General features: G+C 39.9%; 1 protein-coding gene and 1 non-coding gene across 4 annotated transcripts in view; one reads left to right on the top strand and one right to left on the bottom strand.

The window, feature by feature from the left end:
- The window catches only part of ngef (neuronal guanine nucleotide exchange factor), a 22,374-nt gene extending 3,182 nt beyond the window's left edge, over positions 1–19,192 (top strand). For 2 of the 3 annotated variants that reach the window (XM_035527809.1, XM_035527808.1), the window contains exons 3-16: positions 3,345–3,435; positions 4,215–4,430; positions 4,793–4,872; positions 8,700–8,986; positions 9,766–9,926; positions 12,195–12,347; positions 13,668–13,797; positions 14,630–14,704; positions 15,100–15,189; positions 15,708–15,871; positions 16,131–16,289; positions 16,982–17,061; positions 17,788–17,892; positions 18,011–19,192. In XM_035527809.1, coding sequence (XP_035383702.1) covers positions 3,345–3,435; positions 4,215–4,430; positions 4,793–4,872; positions 8,700–8,986; positions 9,766–9,926; positions 12,195–12,347; positions 13,668–13,797; positions 14,630–14,704; positions 15,100–15,189; positions 15,708–15,871; positions 16,131–16,289; positions 16,982–17,061; positions 17,788–17,892; positions 18,011–18,231 — 2,012 coding nt within the window. In that variant the 3' untranslated portion in view covers positions 18,232–19,192. The remainder of the gene's footprint in view (positions 1–3,344; positions 3,436–4,214; positions 4,431–4,792; positions 4,873–8,699; positions 8,987–9,765; positions 9,927–12,194; positions 12,348–13,667; positions 13,798–14,629; positions 14,705–15,099; positions 15,190–15,707; positions 15,872–16,130; positions 16,290–16,981; positions 17,062–17,787; positions 17,893–18,010) is intronic. The other variant, XM_035527810.1, reaches the window with a different exon arrangement.
- A 4,054-nt stretch (positions 19,193–23,246) lies between these two features.
- Positions 23,247–23,320, bottom strand: trnai-aau. The gene has a single exon. It is a non-coding gene; the product is annotated as a tRNA-Ile (tRNA).
- Positions 23,321–23,422: the final 102 nt, after the last annotated feature.

Here is a 23,422-nt window from a genome sequence, read left to right as displayed (position 1 = left end):
GTCTTGATGGGAGTCGGATCAGAGATCTCAAATACATACATAGAGATTTCTAGAAGCCCAAATTATAAAGTTTATGATTATCAGCATTTATTTCAAGGAAACTTGATGGAGATCCCATTCTAAAACTATGGGTATTAACATGGGAGTTAATATAGAGTTGTCACCTGCTTGGTGGCTATAAAAGCCTAAACCTTTCGGGGAAAATTGGGAATTTCTAGGCATTCAGTCGAAGAGCATTTGAGGTCAGGCACTAATGTTGGATGAGAATGCTTGACTCGTAACCGACATTCCAGTTCAGTTCATCCTAGAGATGTTCAGTGGGGGTTGAGGTCTGGGCTCCTTCACACCAAACTTGTCAAATCATGCCATTATGGACATCACTTAGTGCAGTCATACTGGAACAGGACAGAGCACTGTTGCCACAAAGTTGTCTAAAATGTACTTGTATTCTGTAGCCTTAACATTACGCTATACTGAACTAAGGGGCCTACCCCAAACTGTAAAAAAAACAAACAGCCAGAGACCACTGAATCACTTTCTTGTATTAAACTATACTATTGACACTATGCACTATAAAGTAAGTAACATTATCCTGGATAATGCACCAAACCTTGATTTGTCCATCAAACTGCCAGATAATGAAGTGTGATTCATCATTCCAGAAAACATGTTTCCATTGCTCCAGAGTCCAGTAGCAGCATGCCTTACGTGCTTTCTAAGCTGATGCTTGGCATTGCACAGAGTGATCTCATGTACAGCTGCTAGGCAGTGAGACAGTTTGGAACTCTGTAGTGAATGATGCAACAGAAAGTTTTGAGCGAGCTAAGCACTTCACCGCTCAGTGGTCTCGCTCTGTGAGTTTTTATGGTCTACAGCTTCATGACTGTGCTGCTGTCCTACATGTTTCCATTTCACAATAACAGAACGTACAATTCACTGGGGCACATCTACTACTGCAAGAATTTAACAAATTTGGCAAAGGTGGCATCCTGTGACACTGTCATGTATAAAGTCACTGAGTTCTTTAGTACGACTCATTTTACTACCAATGTCTGTCCATGTTGGTTGCATGGCTATGTGCCTGATTTTCCACACTTGTTAGCAATGTGTGTGGCCATATAATGTACATGTTTTTATGGAAGAAGAAAAGCCGTGATGCACCCTACTCACAGATGAGTGGGATGGCATTTACAGAACAGAATTGTGTATTTCTTAAGGTCATGAGAGTTTCAGAAATGATCCCTATAATTCCTGCAGACCAAAATTCCAAAGAATTTCATTTATTTTGGAACCACAGGTAATTCTCAATCAATTTTAATGTGAAATCAAGGTTACAACAGATTATTTCAAATTACAACAGTGAGTTTCATATTTGCATAATTATCTTTAAAGTGATCTAAATTTTTAATAATTGACTGATATTTCCCCCAAATAAGCAGTATTTAAATAATTGATGGATTTAAATGCCTTAATTCTTGCATAGCAAAATGGATGTAGATGCCTCATATAATGAACAACAAATTCTAATCAGTGTTCTTTGTCACTGGGGAGTCAAAACATTTTGGCTACAGGCTATGTTATGTCTGCTCTAAAAACATCTTTTGCATTCCATAGTAACAAAACTCCAGCTTAGTAGTGGTCGTGTCATGGTTTTGGATAGGTTTTGTGCAATAAGAACCATAGGACATTATGGTGGGAAACAGTGATTGTGTTTTGTAATTGTGATTGCCCATTCTCACCTATAGTCACAAGATATGGGTAGCGAGTGAAAGAATAAGATGGTGAGTACAAATGATGGAAACAAAGTTTCTCTGTAGGGTTGCTGAAGCCTCACTCCATGATAGGGTGCGGAGTTCTGCCATCTGAGAAGGCCTCAGAGTAGAAATGCTGCTCCAGAAGAGGAGAGGAGCCTGTAGATTGAGAGGAGCTTGAAAATTGAGAGAAGCCAACAATGTTGGCTTGGGCATCTCATAGGAATGCCACCCACTTTGACTGTGGCACATCCTACTGGAAGAAGGCCCAGAGGCAGACCCCGGACTCAGGACCTGGATTATGTCTCACATCTGGCCTGGGAGCATCTGGGTCTCCCACGGGAAGAGATGGTCTGTCACAAGGAATAGAAAAGTCTGGCCTGATTTTCACAGCCTGCTACCATCACTAACCCCTCCAGGAGAAGCAGAAAAAGATGAGAAGAGATATGAAATTTGGGATATTGGTCACATATTGAAAGCGTTGCTCGAGTTACTACACAGTTTAACAGTTCAGTACTTAAACAGATTAATTGCTGCTCACTTAATTGTTGACTTGCTTGATTTCATTTGTGTTTACAACCTACAATATTGCTGTACTAATTCCATACCTGACTAGGGAAACACAGCTCAAGAGCCAACATTTTAATGCAAATATTCTCTCTGTTGCCCACTCTCTCTCACAGACTGCTTGTTCAGTAAATGGTATGTGTCTTTGTTCTATCATGTTTTATAGTGCATCCTTTAATCCATATAAGTGAAATGTTTCACTAAGGAAATCTACAGTACACACAGAAACGCACAGTCTAGAGGGTGCAACCAACAAAAAATTATTAATTATCTATAAATTGATAAAGGTTAATCATTGAGCAAATGTATTAAATGACACTGGACCTATACCACAGCAAATAGAGCATACTTTGAGTATATTTTATCCATAAATAATAGTTTCTTGACAGTATACACAGCAATGCCACAAACTGAGATATGAGATTAGCAAAGTTCAGTCAGCCAGTTCTCCCAGTGCTGTGCTAGAGTTTAGATTTGAGCTAAGTATTAAAACAGACTATATATAGAGCTCAGTGGTTAAGGTACTTGACATGTAATTGGAAGGTTGCCGGTTCAAACCCCACCACTGTTAAGTTGTCACTGTTGGGCCCCTGAGCAAGGCTGTTAACTCTCAGGTGTATATATATTCCTTAGTCTCAGGCTTGTAGCTTCTGTGTGTGTCATTTATGCTCTCTGATAGAATATTACCATGAGTTAACATTAGATACTTTTGCCTGATGTTGAACTGCAGGTGTATTTATATAAAATATTTTATATCAGCTTTGAACTCTTTAGGCATTTTAAAAATGAATTAACTTTTTTTTTTTTGTGTACATACCATCACAGTGACTGTGCTTTACCAAGATTTATTCTATTCTATACTTTTTTGTTCTATTTTTGTAGTTTTAAGACAATCCTAATCTTAGCATTTGCAATTACAATAAACTTGCAAAGGAAATTACAATAACAATACATTAGACATTAGATGCATCTCCAGTTCCTGATGAGTTGCCTGTATTCAGTTAACTAAACCTACTTTCCACACAGGCTCCTCCCCTTCTCTAAAATCAGTGTCTGACTCCAGCAGAAGGAGAACATCAGCATCGAGTAGGTCTCCACTCTTGCCTCGAACCCACTGGTGAGTGGTAGCTTTCCATATAGTGCTTTTGATTGTGAACTAGTGATCCCTCATTGAACCATATTGCATAACATTTGTGATTTGTCTGTCTCCTACACTAAACTCTCTGGATCTAGCACCAACCACCTACACATCCTCACATTCTCTCTCTCTCTCTCTCTCTCTCTCTCTCTCTCTCTCTCTCTCTCTCTCTCTCTCTCTCTCTCTCTCTCTCTCTCTCTCTCACACACACACACACACACACAATCCACACAAAACATTTCCATGTACAGTCATTTCAGTCCAAAGAACACTGAATCAAGGTCGCAATGATTTACTTCCAGAAGAGCCAGCATAGAAATATATAATCACTTTCCCAGACCTCTGCATAAACTCTTTGTATATGTGTGTGTGTGTGTGTGTGTGTGTGTGTATGTATGTGTGTGTGTGTGTGTGTGTGTGTGTGTGTGTGTGTGTGTGTGTGTGTGTGTGTGTGTGAGAGATAAGTATGTATGCAGAGTTTATGAAGTGTCTGTGTGTATACTGTATAAGTGTGTGTAATTAGTTTTCAAATGCATGGCAGAGTTGATAATATAAGAACAAGTTTGAATTTGTATGTGGGGCATGTATGTGTGTGTGTGTGTGTGTGTGTGTGTGTGTGTGTGTGTGTGTGTGTGTGTGTGTGTGTGTGTGTGTGTGTATGTATGTGTTTGTGTAGGATTGTGTGACTGCATGTGGGTAGGATTGGACAAGCCACACTGCTTTTTCATGTCTTATTATCTGTATTTTTAAAAATTCAGTCCTCCCTCACCTCTCCATTCCGGAACTCCGTTGCCAAGCAACGGGAGTGCTGTGCAGGGCGGAGCTCGCTCTTGGTCTCCGACAGCAACGGCGAGAGATTGGCGGCACAGAGGCGAGATGGAGGAGCTGAGTGCCCGCACGAGCAGTGCCTGCACCATGCAGGACAACGACACACACACACACAACACAGTCAATCCCGACAACATCTCACTCAGGTAAGAGCCTTAACGTGTAAACTTCTTATTTAGTTGTGAGTTGATAGTATATGTTCTGTGTGTATTTCTGTATATTTGTTAATGTATTTGCACATTTTTATGTGTAGGTGTGTGTAAAGAGGAAAGAGTAAGAGATCAGAAAAGTATACAACATAATATTTATACAAAAGGGTTTATGTTGGTTGTAAATTCTAAAAAGGTCTGATTTTGTTAAAGGAATGACCTTTAATTTAGAATTAGGACTACATGCTGATGATTTCAGGGAAAAATAATTATCTTTTAATACTAAACACACACACACACTAAAACACTCTAAACCCAGCCTTAACTTCCTCTGTTGCTTTGGTGTTGACTTTCAACAGGCTGGTGAAGGCTGGTGAGAACTCTGAAAACACAATCCCAGAGTACTTCGGTCACAGTTTAAACATCGTGAAGCGTGTCCGTGAGTGCATAAAACACACACACACACACACACACACACACACACACACACACACACACACACACACACACACACACACACACACACACATGCACAAGCACACGCACGCAAGGACACAATCACACGTAAATCACAAATCGTATCTATGTCAATTTATTTTCTGTGAGAGTATGTAATCAACGTGTGATTGTGCACATCTTGAGGGATGCTGCACCAGTTGTCACAACGACAGAGACTGAGAGGGAGCTCGAGAGAGAGAAACAGAGAGAGAGATAGAGTGGGTGGGTGAAGGACAGGTGGAGTGTGTTTTGAGAGTGGGTGAAGGGCAGGTGGAGAATGTGGGAGATATCTTTAACAGGACAGAGCTGCTAGCTTCCTCATTAGTGTATCAGATTTCCTTTTCTTTCCCTTCTTTGCTGCTCCATTCAGTTCAATTAGGTTTTTTTTTTTGCACTCCTCACCATAGACACATAGAAGTTTTTACAGAGATTTATACCCATGGAAAGGAAAGAGTAGCAAGGAGCAACCCTCACCCCCTTGAGGTGGTATCTGAAAGAAACCTTGACAGGAAATAAGATCATAAGAAGAACATATCTTTGACTGTCACCAATTAAAGAAGATGTGATGAGAATTTACACAAGCAGGATTTATATGATATGGAGAGAGGATCTAGGAGCTACGTCACAGTCTCAGTGGAATGGATCTTATATAGCATCTCAAATCAGCTAGTTTGGCTGACTGTGGCATCCTCTGCCTGGTCTTGTCTCTGGACTGGCAGTAACTAATCCGGTCTTCTTCTTCTTGATTTTTGTCTATACCACTGAGCTATTCTGTCTCTTTGGTTTCACGGCTTGATTCCTGTATATTTGACGTATATTATATAAATAAATGCATTAGGCTATATTTGGCATTTATTTAAATGGTCTATTCATATGAATCTTCTCTTTCCCTGCAAGTTAGTATAACACTCATAACAAGCTAGACTAGACTGACACAGAGTCAAGTGGATTTAATGCAGGCTGGTTTTGGGAAATTCACCTTTCTGTTTTTCCTCACTTGGTTTAAAGTGGATACTGTAAGCCATTAGCAGTAGCACGCAGAAGTAGCCAAGCTGACGTGGGCGTTAGCTTACCGTCAACTGATTCACCATCCCTAAATACAAGAGTAACTTCAGCCAGTGTGCGAATGAATAAATGATAAGTGTTTATTCCCTGTCATACAGCAGTTTTTTCTCATTTATTTCTTCAAAACTGTGACTGAGAAAACAAAATCTAGCACTGTGAGTGCTTCAGCCGCACTTCCGATATGCCTTAATGTTGGTGTACTGTGGTATAATTTTGTTGTCCAATGGGACGTTGTGTATTCTTTTGTGCTCTGCCCATGGAAAGACAGGGTCGGGAGAAAAAAGGATGTTTTTACCGTGATGCACATAATAGGCTTTAAGGACTTACAATTTACATTTTAATGCCTTACATTGTACACACACATGCTACTGCTGAGGCTCAGAATATCTCTCTCCCACATCCTTATGTAAGCACACCCACCTGTAGGACATTATGAAACAACCTCTCTATGTCCAAAGTCACCTTTTGAAAGGGCACAAACACACACACACACACACACACACACACACACACACACACACACACACACACACACACACACACGTTTGGTTTCCTACACAGTGGATCAGCACAAGATAGGGAACCTCTAATGGAACAGGTTGAGTCATGTAGTTGTAGCTATTCATGTAGCTAGAGACTGCTAGCTAACATACTACACTCCCATAAATGGTACTGACAGAAATCCAGTCATGTCAGTTTGTTTTTTGGGTCTGCCCTTGGGGTGAAGGGGTTTGGCAGGCTATAGTGTATTAGGTGGGGGTGGTCTGATACATTTGACAGGATTCAGATTCAGACTGTTAGTCAGTAGTTCAGAGTAGTGCTGACTGTTCTGTGCTGTGAAAATGTCCTGTTTGCTAATGTTGTGTGTAGCAGATTACTGTCTGACCAGACATTATCAGAAGGTACAGAGTAGTGCCAGTAAAGAGGCATTTCTGTCTGTCTTTTAAACAGGCTACCATAGCGTTTTTTGTTTTTTTTTAAACAGGCTATCATTTCTGCCTTTTAACAATAAATGGCAGTGTGCCAGTGAAGGCCCTGCCATGCCTTTTGAACAACATGTGATTTGGACACAAACATTTTAGATCTCTTTATACCCTCACCACGACCACCACCACTTGTCCCTGTTTGAGTGAAGTTTTATGGTCTTGGGATTTTACTTAGTTTGAATGGGCGTTCTTTCACCCTGAGTTTCACTGGGTTTGGATTCGTTTGTATCATCTTAGCTTGGTGATTGTACTGGGATTTTACTGGGTTGGGATGGGCTGTCTTGATTTTTTTTGTGTATTTTGCTGCCATTAGAGCTAAGATATGTAAAACTGATGGAATTTAGAAACAAGTCATTTGATCAACATGTTTTACTACCATCTTAAACTTCAGGTCTATTATTTAGTCTATTATTTAGATTTTTTTTCTCTTTGTTATTCATCTCTCAACTCAACATGCCATCCTAAAGTTAAAAGTCTGCATTAATTACCCATAAAAAGAATAAACAAAAACAGTCCATGCACATTAATAATACACAAACAATTGTAAGACATTTTGTCAATACTAAACATACCAGTTAATCATTCAGAGTCCAGGTAGGAATAAAACAAGTTAACTCTCAAGGCTAATTACTTTTCCAAAATCTAATTGGAGTCTGATATTTGAGTGATTAGAAAAAGTCACAAAATGTCTATAGTCTAGAGTCTATAGAGTCTATGTCTGTCGAGGTGTTCGTGCCAACTATGCACCAATCAAAAGACGTCATGGGGCACCTAGAAGAAGAATTGAGAGCTTCACAAAGAATTGGTAAAGCAATGGGATTTCTAAAGATCTGAGTGTTTATCAGTCTACAATAAGACAAATTGTTTGCAAAGGGAGTAAATTGAGAGCTGTTGCTACTCTTCCTAAGAGTGGGCGTCCTGCAAAAATCACAGAAAGAGCACAGCATGCAACGCTGAAGCAAATGAAAAAGAACGCATGGTTAACAGTGACGGACCGGCAGAATTCCCATGAACTGACCAATGTTCTTTATTGTCATCTGTCCACTCTAAGGAAAATACAAAGCAAGAAAGGTTTTCATGAAAAGACAGCATGGAGGAAACAACCGTTCACCAAAAAAAAAAAAAAAAAATGTTGCTGGAAGTGCCCAGTATACAAAAGACCATCTAGATGTCGAAGACACTGTTCTGTGGACAGATGAGACAACCAGTAAATGTACAGCACTATGTTTGGACAAAAAAAAAAGTGGGGTACGCTGACACCAAAACTTCACTCTAACAGTGAAGCATGGTGTAGGGAGGGCAATAGTTTGGGGCTGTTTTGCTGGAACATTAAAGGTTAAATGATGTTTTTAGTTTTGACAAAAAGAATAGTTGTTTGTATAATTGTACAAGTGTAGTGTCTTTGTCTACTACTGTTACATTAGTTACTGATCAATCCAGTAATCCAGTAATCCAGTAATGTAATTCTATAGGTTTCTTTCAATTGTATGGAGTTAGTACTGAAGGATGACAGATACAAATGGGATGAACAATGATGCCTTTTTACATTTTTTATAACTGTTTTCATTTAGATAATTTGTAAGTATTGATGGATAGGGGATGGTATGCACTGTACTTTTTTAATATGAAATGTTCTTAAAACATAAATATGTGTGGACATGCATTATTGTAGTGTGTTATGAAGACACATATATAACTGTGTATTTTCTATGTCCAGCATTCCTGTATCAGGAGTATCGAGATACGTCTGAGCAGCAGGAGATTGAACAACGGCGGCAACGAGATGGACTTCCACCCACAGGCCTGGGGTTGGAGTTGGAGGTGGGGTCAGGGGTGGGGTCGGGGGTGGGGTCGGGGGTGGGATCAGGGGTGGTGTCCCCACCAGTCCTGCAGCTGCAGCTGCGCAGCACAGCGCGCTCTCTCAGCCTGTGGCAAAACCTGGATGCTGTGCAAAACAGCGGCCTGCTCAAGAGCCTGCCCCAGCGAGAGGTCATCCTACAGGAGGTAAGATATTTTACATGCACACACACACGCACACACACACACACAGACACTCAGTCACCTGACACATACTCATACTCCATTCTAAAAGCATTGATGTATCTGGCACAACGTAAAGTGTAGGGGGTGGTGGTAAGAGATCTTAGGCCTTTTTCAGCTTTCTCAGACTGAATTTGTGTTTCAGAATTTGTGAATTCATGTGTCAATGGAATAATATATTATACACACACACACACACACACACACACACACACACACACACACACACACACACACACACACATATATATATATATATATATTTATCATTGTTCATCCCATTTAGAGTCCTGCTCTAATTATATATACATATATATATATAAAATTAGAGCAGGACCCTAAATGGGATGAACAATGATAAATCATGATAAATGATAAATCATGATAAATGATAAATCATGCACCTCTGCCTAGTGGTCTAGTGCCAACAGACCATACAGTTCCCTTTCAAAAATGTGGGTCCTTAGTCTATGCTTGAAGATAACAATTGACTCCAAGGTAATGGAAGTTAAACAAGCAACACATGTGAACGTACTGCAGGGGGACTGTCCTACCTGTCGGCTGGTTGCCCAGATGAAGAATAAACTGAAGCCTACTCCAAAAAAGGATTTTCAGTTGAAAATGGCCTGCTGCATTTTAGTTTATCCCAAGACAAGGCTGTTCATCTCTATAACTGGCTTTTTTTTTTTTTGTGAACAAAATAAAGAAGCCTAACCTTCTCCTTCCCCTTCTACTTCCTGAAGGCCATGTTTGAACTGGTGACCTCTGAAGCATCCTACTATAAGAGTCTGGAGCTCCTGGAGACACACTTCCTGCAGAATACCCTCCTAATCAACACTCTCAGCCAATCAGACATGCACTTTCTCTTCTCCAACATTGCTGAAATCATGAAGGCAAGCGAGAGGTGTGTCTGGATGTGTGTCAGTGTTTGCATTTGTCTATGTGCCTACAATAATAAAACCTCACCTGATCAGTGCTCTTACAACAAAATTCACCTAGTGAGTTATCATAATCTGACTTGAATTTGAACAAATACAAATCACTTTCATCTTATGCCTAAACAAATAACTCATTTTTTTTTACCTATATTAAAAGAGCAAATTACTATTTCACTGTATTATCCAGAATTATTGTCTTTTTTGTTAAACATTTTAAAAAAATGGATAAAATGTATTTAATGGTTCATCAAATGTACTATTTAATCAAAATTATGAAATAATGTACAAGGGTAATGTGATAGGATTATTTACAGAAAATAATGCGTAGCAACTATTTTAAGCCCTTTCGTAAAACACAATCCTAAAGGGACCATTCTCATTCTACACATTCTGCTAGACCATGTATCCATTCTTCAGAATCCATGATTTTCAATTATGGACTCTTCTAATCTCTAAACTGTCTTAGGTTAACGTTAATGGACCTTTATGTGGCTCTGGAGGAATACTTTATGCTGAGATGACTTAGCTTTAGCAATTTAAACCACAGTCCTTAAGGTCCAGGTCCTACAGATTTTCCAACTTCCCTTTATCTAGGCTCAATCAATCAATGATAGACGTTGATTAATATAGAGGGTTGTTTCTTTGTTTCTTTATAGAGGGTTTCTTTTTAACAGCTATGAATTTTGAAAAGCACAACCCATTATTGACCTGTGCTTGACCTGTACTGGGAAGCAGAAGTAGAATATAAAAATAGGCTCTTATTAAACTCTTCCATTGACATCTTGCAGGCCTTCTCTTTGCTGGTCTGTAGGGGAAAATCAAGTTCAGGTCCAGTCGTTGTCTGAGGGGCCAATGTCAGGAACTGAATAGCAGAAGTGGGGCCTCACAGTAAAATGCATACTGGTCAGGCAGTGCCGTTAAAGACAGCTAAAAATAATTGACTTAACTGGTGTCATAACTTTATTATATTTAATAAAGTTAGTAAAATGATTATCATAAAGTTGATGTATACGTGCAGGTTTAGTTGAACTTTTTAATGGTAGGACTAACATATGTAAGTGATTGTATAATTGGGATGGGGATGCTAACAGTGAGAAATACCAGCTTTCTGAAGTTTTTGAAGTTTCAAGGCCATGTCCTGCCTGATGTGGGAGAGCTTTAAGATGTAGTTTATGGGGTATATACATGTATATATCACCTTGCCTGTTTTTAGACAGGCAAACTGACATCTGTGGGTTTGTATTCTGCACCAGGTATTTGCTATGCTGTTAAATCAACTTAAAATTCTTTGTTGTTCATATTCATAGTGTGGTGTCCTTTGTGTCCTAAAAGGGTTACAAAATCCAGGACCAGATTTGGAATCAAGGTCCAGATCTAAGTAGCTATGCTCTAGACAGGGACTAACAAGGTCTCCCATCCACATAACAGATCCACTTATCATCTTATTATAATCTTAGAGACCTGGTGACCCCAAAAAGCAACACTGCACTGCACTGCACTATGATAATTATTTGCCTCTAGAACTCTCCTATGCACCATACAAATTTAAATTATTTTAATCTCTTAGTTGGTTTTAAATCTCTGGACATATACATGATCATTTGGCTGTCGATCTTATCCAGAGTGGCTCTGAAAACAGTAGAAGACATAGTGAAAAAAAAACGAAACAGGGAATATGATTTGATTCATAACTATAAGACAAGAGTCTTATCTCACCTGCATGCAAATGTAACTTCAGGCAGAAAAACATTTTAAAGAGCAATTGTGTGCCTCTTGTCACCCCCATATTGATCGATGAGTAACAGAGACAGTCACTGTGAAAGGTTTCTGTTAGTTTTTATTCACAAGTATTCTAAGGTTATCAAGAAATGTTTTTAAAATATATAAATATTCTAGTTTTTTTTTTTTTTTTCATTTTTGACTAAGGGTTAATATTCCTCCTGCAGTTTGCTAATCTTTACCAAGGGTGCAGAAAATTCCTAAGGAAACTGTGCTAGAAAAATATAATGTTATATTTTCTGTTATTGGCAATCTGAAATCTAATGCAAAAAATAGTTTAATTGAATTAAGTAATTTAGAGTATGAGACCAAGATCAAATGTATCAAGAAATAAGATATATACATTTATATGTGTTTGATTTTACAATTCCTCAAAATGTTTATCAGATAACCAAGTCTTCCGAGAAAAATTGTTAGTTCATGGTCTAACAGTTCAGTTGCCATGTTCTCCTCAGATTTCTGATGGACTTGGAGCACAGGATTGAAGAGTCCATCCTGATCTCTGATGTCTGTGATATTGTCTATCACCATGCTGTTAATCACTTCCACGTCTTCATCAGCTACGTAATTAACCAGGTCTACCAGGAAAAGAACTATCGGCGTATTCTGTGAGTGCACTCCTCACTCTATGGCCCAGTGTGTGTATGTGTGTGCTCTTTTTGTGTATGTGTGTGTGTGTGTGTGTGTGTGTGTATTTCCTTGTTTGTTTAGTGGCAGAAAGAATGTGCATGACATGTATGTGCTGTACTGATCATACCTGAATGAGGATGTGTGTGAGAAAGATTTGTTTAGGTGAATACAGTGCAACAATTTTTCAATCCAAACAGTCTAAGAGATTCAGTGGCACTGAGACATTTAATGCTGTTTTTCAGATGTGAACTGTTAGGCTTCATGCCTGGAGGACAAGATTATTCAGTAAAAACTGTGTATATCTTTCTAAAAACAATACTGTACTGAAAGGGCTTGCTTACTGGCCTACAGAAATAATTAGTTCTGGGTGGGGTTGTAGAATGAATGACAGTTTTGTCCTTTACAGTTTACCTGCATTTGCCATGACAATTTGCTAAAACATCAGGTTTACTATTTATGTTCAACTACAATGGATGCTGCATCACTGCTTTACTGCATTGTAGTGGTGTGTTTTGTTGGTAGGTGAGCCAGTGTAAATTTCGGTGAGCTGATACTAAACTCATAAAAAGTTAATATTCTACTGCTTAGTATTTTAAACTTCATAACACCACGGAGGGAATGAACTGGTGTCAATCTCTAATTAACATATTCTCTAAATATTTTGGGCAAATTATTTATTTATATGTTTGTTTTGGTGCGCTTTTTTATACAAACATTTTCTGGTGAGAATTGTGAATTCTTCAAAGAAGATCTTAATCTGGAAATAAAAATCAGTTAATAATGTAAAATTAAAATGTATATTATCAAAACTTCATTGCAGATGCTAGATTATAATATGCCATCTTTTAATGTCACATTAATAAATGTGACATTAAAATGTCACATGCATGTCACATTTCGAACTGACAGCTCAATTTATTCAGATTTTCTTTAAAAAAGAAAGTTTATGTTAATAAATAAGGAGTATACTGATTTGATATGACATAATATTACGAGCACCCTGTACACCTCAAGAAGCCACAACAAATATGTTCAAGGATTCCAGTTCTTCTGTGATCATATCTTTGGCTATAGCAAATATCAGGGAAATTTACAGCATTACAGCCTAGATCACTAATGGAAAAACCTGACTGCTCTCAGCGGTCACATTTCTGTTTGTTTGTTTGTAGTCATCACAAATACAAAGACTTGACCAGTGTGCACGCCCATTGCGTATCTGTAACTCACTACATATTGTGTGTGTGTGTGTGTGTGTGTGTGTGTGTGTGTGTGTGTGTGTGTGTGTGTGTGTGTTTTAGACAGGAGAATGCTGTTTTCCGAGAGAACATGGCTATTCTGGAGAATCAGCCAAAAGTCAGAGGCCTGTCATTCACCTCCTTCCTCATTCTCCCCTTTCAGCGAATCACACGCCTTAAACTGCTGGTGCAGGTAAGAATCAGCCAATAAAATGTTTTTAAATATTTACCTTGACAATAGTTTGCCACCACATGCCTGACTCTGACTGGCAGTAAGACTTTATAGATGCCTGTGTATGTGTACACTTAATCTTTTTTTTTTTAAATTCCAGATTTGTACTAAATGTGTATACGAGTAGACATAAAACCTTCAGGATGTGTTTCTTACAGGCATAGTTAACAGGCCAGAGTGGTAGACACACACTTAATAGGACAGCACACTGTACTCCACCTGTTTTAGGTTACTGGGTGTACCCAGATGTTAGTAGCCTCAAGAGAACATATTTTACACACCCAGTTGTTTTGTCAGGCCTGCTCCCTGAACAACCTGTAGAGTCAACTCTTAGGGACAAGTCTACCTGCTGCAGAAGGAGTCTGTGATGCCATGAAGCATTATTAAGCAGTTTATCATGATTAGAGGCATACCTAATAAACAAACAATATATTTTATGTCATGTTACTGTAAATATAGATGTTAGCTAAACATTTGTTAATACAAAGTTTTAAGCATAGTGTAAATTAAAACTGCACAGTGCAGACAGGATTTCAAAGAAGCATCTATATTTAGGCCCTAGTTATGTAATGTGTCAAGAATGTGTCGAGAATTAGACAAACTGAACATTAAGTCATGAAACCATAGAGTAGGTGTTTTGTGCTAATTTTGCAAAACTGGAAGTATAACAGCTAGTGCATTAATTACAGTTCTAATCCAAATCCAGACACAAATTTCACATCTGCTTTATTTGTCAATGTGTTCCAATGATTAGTGGCATATGTGTTTAAAAGGATCTGTGTCCTTGTTCCAGAACATTCTGAAGAAAGTGGAAGAGAGCTCTGACAGGGAGAAGAATGCTATAATGGCTCACCAGGAGTTGGAGAGGGTAACATACATTTCTGGTTGTACCTCTTGTGTGAGTGATGTGTTGCAGGCATGTCTCCTGTGTGTGAGAAAGCATCCGTGTGAGTGCCTATTGTGCTGTTTTCGAGGTGTGGTGATGAGTATGACTGTTCTGTTTTCAGCATGTCTGCGGACTTTCACCTGTTTGACACATCTTTACAACATTGCCACACCTCAATGTTGCCATGGGAAGCACCTGTCCAATTAGCTTAATTATACTTGATTAGCTTAATTATACAGATTTCTGCTTTATCTTTTTTTTTTCCCCAAAAAAAGAGTTATTTATTAATTTAGGATCTCTAGTTACAGTTACAGGTTATTTGTTTGTTTTTTCATGTGTGTGTGTGTGTGTGTGTGTGTGTGTGTGTGTACACTTAGATTGTGAAGGAATGCAATGAAGGAGCACGGAAGATGAGTCGCACTGAGGAACTGATCAGCATTGAGAAAACTCTTGAATTCAAATCCAAGGTACATTATGTAAAAGCCAGTGCAAGAAAAAAAAAAATTGTTTTCTTGGTCCTTATTGACATAGTTGTCTCACTTCATTACAGAGCATGACGACTTGCCTTGGTAACATAGCAAAGGTTTTTCTTTTTAAACAGAATTTTATTTTTATTTTTTGGTGACAAGGCCCTGTGTGAAAAATATTTTAGATGTGGCTGGATTTTGTTTGAAAATATGTAGTTGGGGAATGTTTTTGTGTAGATCTTTATCTGCTTACTTAATGTTGCATCACAAAAAAAAAAAAAAAAAATCAGACTAACAGAGTAGTTATCATTGTATAAAAAATATATTGTATTGAAAGTACATAATTTTGCCAAGTCACTCCAGTGATATTTGAGTCTTTTCTTAAGTATAGGTAGCCTGTAAAATAAAACATAAATTGTCATACGTTGTTCAGATATTCGACTCAATTAAGTTTTTTAACTTTTATTCATGTCACCTTTTATTATGACTTGTTTGACATGTTGAGCCTTGATCCCTAGTCAGTACCAGTGATCTCTCACTCCCGGTGGCTCCTGAAGAAGGGGGAGTTGCTGCAGATGTCTGGGCCCAAGAGCACTCGGACCATGCGCAGTCGCAAACTTTACCATCCCATCTACCTGTTCCTGTTCAATAACCTGCTCCTCATCACAAAGCGCAGCTCCAGGTCAGCTCTGACATTATCATAATGCCACACACACCCCAAACACAGCACAATAGACACTCACACGGGTGATACCCATTCCCCAGCCATCATGCCACAAATATCTTCAAAGCGAAACTGCAATTCCAGCACACACACACACACACACACACACACACACACACACACACACACACACACACACACACATCAATACAGCATCAATAGAGCATCTGGTAATCTGGTAATCATGGTGATATATATGCACACACACACACTCCAGTGGGGAGAAATTCCAGGTATTGGACTCGTGTTGTCGCTCCATGCTGAGGACAGAGGACATGGAAGACCAGGGACAGATGCTGGCCTTTGTCTTCGTCCTCAAGCTGCTGGAGAACCAGGAGGACAGGCCCGTCAGCTACATGCTAAAGAGCACCAGCATGTGAGAGCTTCTCGCACCCCTGAACTGCTTGAATGCCTGTGATCTAGATGCATTTCTTGAGACAGGGCCCTTCAGCTATTAATGCTGTCATCCATAGCTAGGCTTGCCAAGCTCCAGACCTGCTTTCAGTGATTCATCTGTGGAGACAAAAAAAAAAAAAAAAAAATCCCATACTTGCATACTAATTTGCAGTGGTAGGAGGGTGTTGTTTTCAAATCAAATCTGTCATATCACATCTTTTAGCATGGATGATTATAAGTGAACATCTCCTTCTCTCTAGTGTGATGTACAACAAGAATGAAAAAACCTCAAATACTTTAAAACATAAACTTTTTCTATGCCAGCATAAGAAGATTGGAATAAATAGTGTTATGTAATGATTTGAAGCAAAATTATTTGAACCACCCCATTGAGCTGAGACTTTCCCATTATGATAGTATGATAATGAATTCTTGCATTACATTTTGTCATATGGATGGTATGTCAAAATTACTTTTTATATCAGTGCTACTTCAGGAACAAGACTAGACCTCCTTCACTCATCATAAAGACATGCATTATGTTGAGGATTATGCATGAGGCATAGTGTTGAGTATTATGTGTTATGTTACAGAGAGTATTTAGAGTATTTAGAGATGTGTTCGGCATGCCTTACTGTGGTTATGACTGCTGCATTCTGAATGTCTGCACAGGAGTGAGAAACAGCGTTGGATCTATGCCCTGACTCCCAATCGGAGAACAAGATTCATGTCAACCAGCACTCACCAGCCAGGTACCCCTCACACACACACACACACACACACACACACACACACACACACACACACACACACACACACACACACACACACACACTCACAAACAGGCACGCACACACACATGCACACGCACACGCACGCACACACACACACTCCTCATCCACAGCACTCACCAGCCAGGTACCCCTCACACACACACACACACATAAACAAACTTACACACACTCCTCATCCACTAGCATTGACCAGCCAGATACCTCACACACACACACACACACACACACACACACACACACACACACACACACAAACACACACTAAGCAACTCACTAGATAAGTACCCCTCACACACATACACATATACACACACATTTCTACACACTCACACACCTGTCATCAACCAGCACTCACCAGCCAGGTACCTCTAATACACACTCACCTGTACACTAGATAACACAGCAGAGTTGACAACTGAATTAGAATGCTGCATAAAAACAAAAAAGGGTAAAAACTGTAGATAACATAATACCCATACCAGTACCCATACTGAAACCTTAAATATCAGCTACATATGCAACAGGGAATGAAAATGTGTGTGTGTGTGTGTGTGTGTTTGTGTGTGTGTGTGTGTGTGTGTGTGTGTGTGTGTGTGTGTGTGTGTGTGTGTGTGTGTGTGTGTGTTTGTGTGTGTTTGCGTGTGTGTGTGTTTGTGCGTGTGCATGTGCATTTGTGTGTATTAGACTCTCCTCAGATTCAGTGTATCCAGTCATATTCAGGCCAGGAACCTGATGAGCTTTCTGTAGAGATGGCTGATGTCCTGCTTGTCCTAGAAAGAACTGATGATGGTAAGAAGGCCTAAAGAGCTCTCCACTACACCCCTACATCCTTTTACACACACACACTCACAAACACACACACACACACACACACAGAATATTTTTAGTTTTGTCTTTTATTTCCTAGGGTGGATTTTGGGAGAGCGTCTGCATGATGGGGAGAGGGGCTGGTTCCCCAGGCGTGTGGTGGAAGATATTCTTAGTGCAGAGGTCAGGGCTCAGAACCTGAAGGAGTGCCAGAGGATTCAGCTGGCCCAAGGAGCCCCACAGGCCTCCAGGGGGCGCCGCTCAGCTAAATCCACATTGTATAGTCCCACCTGGATTGACCAATCAGAGCAGGAGCTGTAAGCGGCTTTGATAAAAGCTCCTCCCACCACCTCCATTTGGAAAAAGTGACCCGCGACCCTGAATCAGCTAAGATATCATGACTTCACTGGATGATGCCACTGGTATTCATTCTGTCTCAAGCACTCATTAAATGAAGGTCAGAGGTCACGACTGAGGTCCAAGAAGGCGCTGTGTTCTTGCACTCTAAATGTCTGTGTTTTTGATGGCTACTTTCATAAACCCCTAGTTCTGTACAACCTGTTGAGCATGAAAAATTGCAGCAAACTCTTTCTGGGGACTACTCTTATGAAGGCCTTCCACTTCAATTGTCCAAAAGGGGCATGAAGACATTTGACAAATGATGAAAAGCATCAGGTCGAAGACAAATGAAAAAAAGTGCCAGGACTGTTTTGTTTATGGAATATTCGAATGTACATGGTTACACATTAGCGACGCTATTGAGTTATTTTTGGTCTGAAGCCCTGAGGATGAGAAGGGTGTGTACTGAATTGTGTACCATTCATTTTTCCCCCATTGACAAAGTTTTAAACTGCTGCAAAATAACTGACTTTAAATAGTAGTTGTCATTGGTGAACATTTTGTTGTTAACAGTAGGAATGTTGTCCAAAATGGGGAGCACGGAGATGGTGAGTTTTGCACATCCTGAAGGAAAGATTTTAAACACACACACACACACACACACACACACACACATACACACTTGCGCAATACGTAAAACACACACAAACACTCAGAAAGGGTAATCTTGTACAACCAATCTAACAATAAGTGCTTCCTAAACAGAATGCCCATGGAATATGCAGATGGTTTGTGTAATTTGTGTGCACTTGTATGCATGGTAAAGTACATATGTGATGTTCAATGTGCAATAAAAGGTAATTTCCAGATTACTGTTCTATTTAATTTTGTAATGGATAATTTATTGTTAATGAAAAATAAAGTTTAAATGCTGAGATGCACACTCTGCCTATCAGTCTGAATCTTTAATAGCTGTAAACAATGGACGAATTGTAAAACATAAAATAAAATTGGGGGGATGGCTGGTTTCACGTGAGGGGGTGGGGGGACCAAAACTGGTATGCTACAGACACTGTAACACAAACGTAAAACTTCGTGAACCAATTCATGACAATGGTTTTTAAATCCATATTTACTTACACACCATGCTGATGTTGCTAATCCTTTGTCCTAATATTTCATATACAGAGGGTGGCTTATCTTTAAAAAAGAGGGTGGGGAAGGTAAACGCATACATAACCAATTTGATCAAATTTATTTTAGACTCACTTACAGGACCAATAACAGTTGCCTTGAGAGGCTATATGGCCAGATAATCTTATTCATCTCCATTCAGCTGTACCTTATAAAAAATGTATATATATATATATATATATATATATACATATATATATATATATATATATATATATATGTGTGTGTGTGTGTGTGTGTGTGTGTGTGTGTGTGTGTGTGTGTGTGTGTGTGTGAGACATGTGAGAAGGTAGGACATATATGGTCAAAGCAATGCTATGGTCTAATGGTCAAAGCAATGCTAAAATAGCCACACAATATATCATGACTGTAGAAAGCAAATGGCAATATTAAAGGAAAGCCAGACATTTAGGTATATTAGAAATCCCAGCTAGACACATTTTTTAAGTCCCTAAAAGAGAACATGTCTGGGAAAAAGAGGAACCTAAGACAGTAGCCTAGAACAATCATACTTAACCTATGGGTTTTCAAAATAAACAGCAGACAAAAGATTTATATTACTGATCATATTTTTGATGATTTGGCTAGTAAATAGTAAATAGTAAAACCATGTTGTCTTTGTCAGCTAAAACAGATGAGCTCTGTAAGCTGCAAAAACATCCTTAACTAAAGAATTCAAATTCTGTGCAACATTAATAAAACATTAAGGGTAGAGTGAAATAGTCAAATGTTGAAGAAACAGCAAACAAGAAACAGGAAAGCTGCTATCTGCTATATACACTGTATTTCAGCATTCTCTACCTGTTGGCTAACTATGACATAAAGCCTGCACATATGCAGGTACGTGCAGTGGGAGGACTTTTGTTTGTGGCCACACCTGTACACACCTGTACCTTGTTTCGTCTATGTGTATTTAAACCCACGCCAGGGTGTGCAGTATCGTTGGTCACTGTTGAAATAGTGTGTGGATGTAACGTAGTAAACGTTTGATGTACTGTTCTCTTTGTCAAAGTTAAACGTATCAGTGTTTCTTGTTCGTGTTTAATGTTAACCATTTCTTGTTTGAATTAAGCATGTGTGATTCTTGTGAGTGCCGTTAGTGCTGTATGTTTAAATGTTAATAAATGTACGTCCCAGACGTTGGAGTTTGTGCGTCCTGCCCCTCGCCCTGCGGCACTCAGGCCACCTCGCGTTACAAAACCATGCTTCACAAAACATATTCAACTCTGGATAAAGACTTGTAACAGGGCTTTTAAATTAAGTGACACACAGCAGGATACTACTGCCAGATCTGAACTGAAGAGGAGTGTCAGAAATGCCAAAGCAGCCTACAAAAGGAAGATTGAGGGTTATTTTGATAACTCAAACCCACTTGATGCATGGCAAGATATAAGGCACTTCACAAAACAAAACATCACTGACCTGGCTACCAGCAGTAGTAACGCCTTATTGGTAAAACAGCTTGAGAAGTGCTAGAACCACTGCTACAGCTACAGACATGAGCCACCTCATCATATAGTCTGCAGAGGTACAGTAACATATATACTCTATAATATAAATACTCAGAAGGCAGCTGGACCGAATGGCATACCAGGATGGGTTCTCAGGGACTGTGCTGTGGAATTAATCGAGGTACAGTATTTACAAATATCTTCAATCTTTCCTTAGCACTGTACACTATACCCACCTGTATTAAAACATCTATCATAGTGCCAATAGTACTCACCTGAGTACTGATAAGCTACACCTGTCTCTCATTCTAGTCCCCTATATAACATCCCAGTTTCCCACCTCCAACTCATGAAGTATTGTATCCCTGTATGCATACTGAGCATTCTTTGTTCTTTTTGATTCCCCTGGCTTTTGACCTCTGCTTCCTCCTCAGACTACGCCTCGTTCTTAGCCCCTTGGATTACTCAGGTTTGTGCCTACTCACTTACAGTGGGAACAGTACCCTCAACTCTCCTCGTCCATCGCTTTTCCCAAGAGATATGATGGCTTGCCCGACAGATGTAAAAACTTTTTGATGCAGTGTTCCATGTATTTTACGTATCACGCTGCTCAGTTTACATCCGAGCTCCAGTGCATCCATTTTGTTTTATCCCTGCTTACTGGCAAGGCAGCTTCCTGGGGAACAGCCTTGTGAGATAGTCAAGATCCCTCCATACAGTCAGAGGGGGCCTTTTACTCCCTATTTAAGACCATCCTGCTTCAGGAAGGGATCCAGGCAACCAGCTTATCGAAATCCGTCAAGGGAGACGTTCTGTGGCGGATTATGCAAGAGAGTTCCGCACCATTGCTGCAGGCAGCCGGTGGAGCGAGACTGCTTTGAGGACCGTATTTCGGAGGGGTCTCAGGATGGATCTACAAGTTGAACTCGCTTGTAAGGGAGAGTCAACCAGTCTTTCAGATTTCATTCAGCTGGCTATCACCATAGATAACTTACAGTGTATGCACCATCCTAGCCCAGACAGTCAGCTTTTGGGAGAGACATACTCATTTCCTGACATCTTCGACATGCTCATTTCCTGACATTGTACACCCAGAGGAGGTTATGCCCATGCAAGTGGATCGATCGAGCCTCACTGCAGGCGAGAGAAGCCGACATGTCTCCCTGGGCCTCTGCCTCTATTGTGGCGAGGAGGGTCACTTCTGTGTACAATGTCCCAAGCGATGCTGGAGGGGGGAGGACACGACTATGACCACAGTAAGAACTTCTATACTCTTCTGTAAACATAGCCAGCTTATCTTGCCTTTGTTAGTGTCGTGGGAGGGCCAGTCTCAGGCATTTACAGCCCTCATGGATTCAGGTGCTGCCAGAAACTTCATAGATTCCCAAATAGTTGCTAGACTGCAAATACCCACCAGGCCTTTGAACCCACCTCTACGTATACATTCTCTAAACAGTCAACCTATCGGTAGGGGTTTAATCACACTACAGACGATGCCGGTGGTACTAGGGTTGTTCCATTTTGAGACCATTTGTTTTTTTCCCATGCCCCTCTCGGGGAACAATATTATCCTAGGTTACCCCTGGTTAGCGGAACATATCCTGGTCTCAGTCGGAACTGCTGTCTTGGAGCTCACACTGTCACCGTAACTGTTTAATGCTAAACCTCCCACTCTGTTCCACCTCAGTAGAGAGCCCCGGTGCGCCTGACCTCCATACTGTGCTGCTACCTTACCAGGGATACAGGGAAGTATTTAGGAAGGCACCTTACCCCCCCCCCCCCCCACCCATAGAAGGTGGGACTGTACTATAGACCTCCTTCTCAGAGCCCCTCTTCCCAGGCATGCTAAACCGTACCCCCTCTCTCGCCTGTAGGAATGGGCTATGGAGGACTACGTGCAGGAGACCCTTAAGCAGGGGTTTATATGTCCCTCAACCTCTCCCTTGGCAGCCAGATTTTTCTTTGTGGAGAAGAAGGGTGGCCCTGCATTGATTATAGAGCTCTAAATGAAGCTACTATGAAATATACTTACCCATGTACACAGGAATTCTACTTGCTGCTTATTTCGCCATCATTTAATTATTCTTTTCATTTATAAATGCAATATTTAACACATACATTTGGAGAATGTCTGGAACTATACATATGATATATCTGTGTAAGTGTGATATTGCTGGGTTTGTTCCTTGTCTTTTCTTTCCTGTATATATAATTGAGTTCTAGTCATTGTTCTCATTGTGCTATTTGCACTTGAGGTTATTCGCTAACTGTATTTGGTTATCTTACTATTTGTACTTTGCTGAGTGACAATAAAGTTTCATCTAATATGATAATTTTACGAAAATTATAAAGTGGCCCGTACGGGGATCGAACCCGCGACCTTGGCGTTATTAGCACCACGCTCTAACCAACTGAGCTAACCGGCCATCTGTGCTGACTTATATACAAATGTGTAATGTTAGAAATGATCTAACGCTACATATTTGGGCAGTAGTATGGCTAGCGTTAACGAAGCCAAGTTAAATCAG

Source organism: Electrophorus electricus, chromosome 7, assembly GCF_013358815.1.
Source record: "Electrophorus electricus isolate fEleEle1 chromosome 7, fEleEle1.pri, whole genome shotgun sequence".
NCBI classification, from domain to species: domain Eukaryota; kingdom Metazoa; phylum Chordata; class Actinopteri; order Gymnotiformes; family Gymnotidae; genus Electrophorus; species Electrophorus electricus.
Note: the sequence above shows the minus strand (reverse complement) of the source record. Positions and strands in the feature narration are given on the sequence as shown.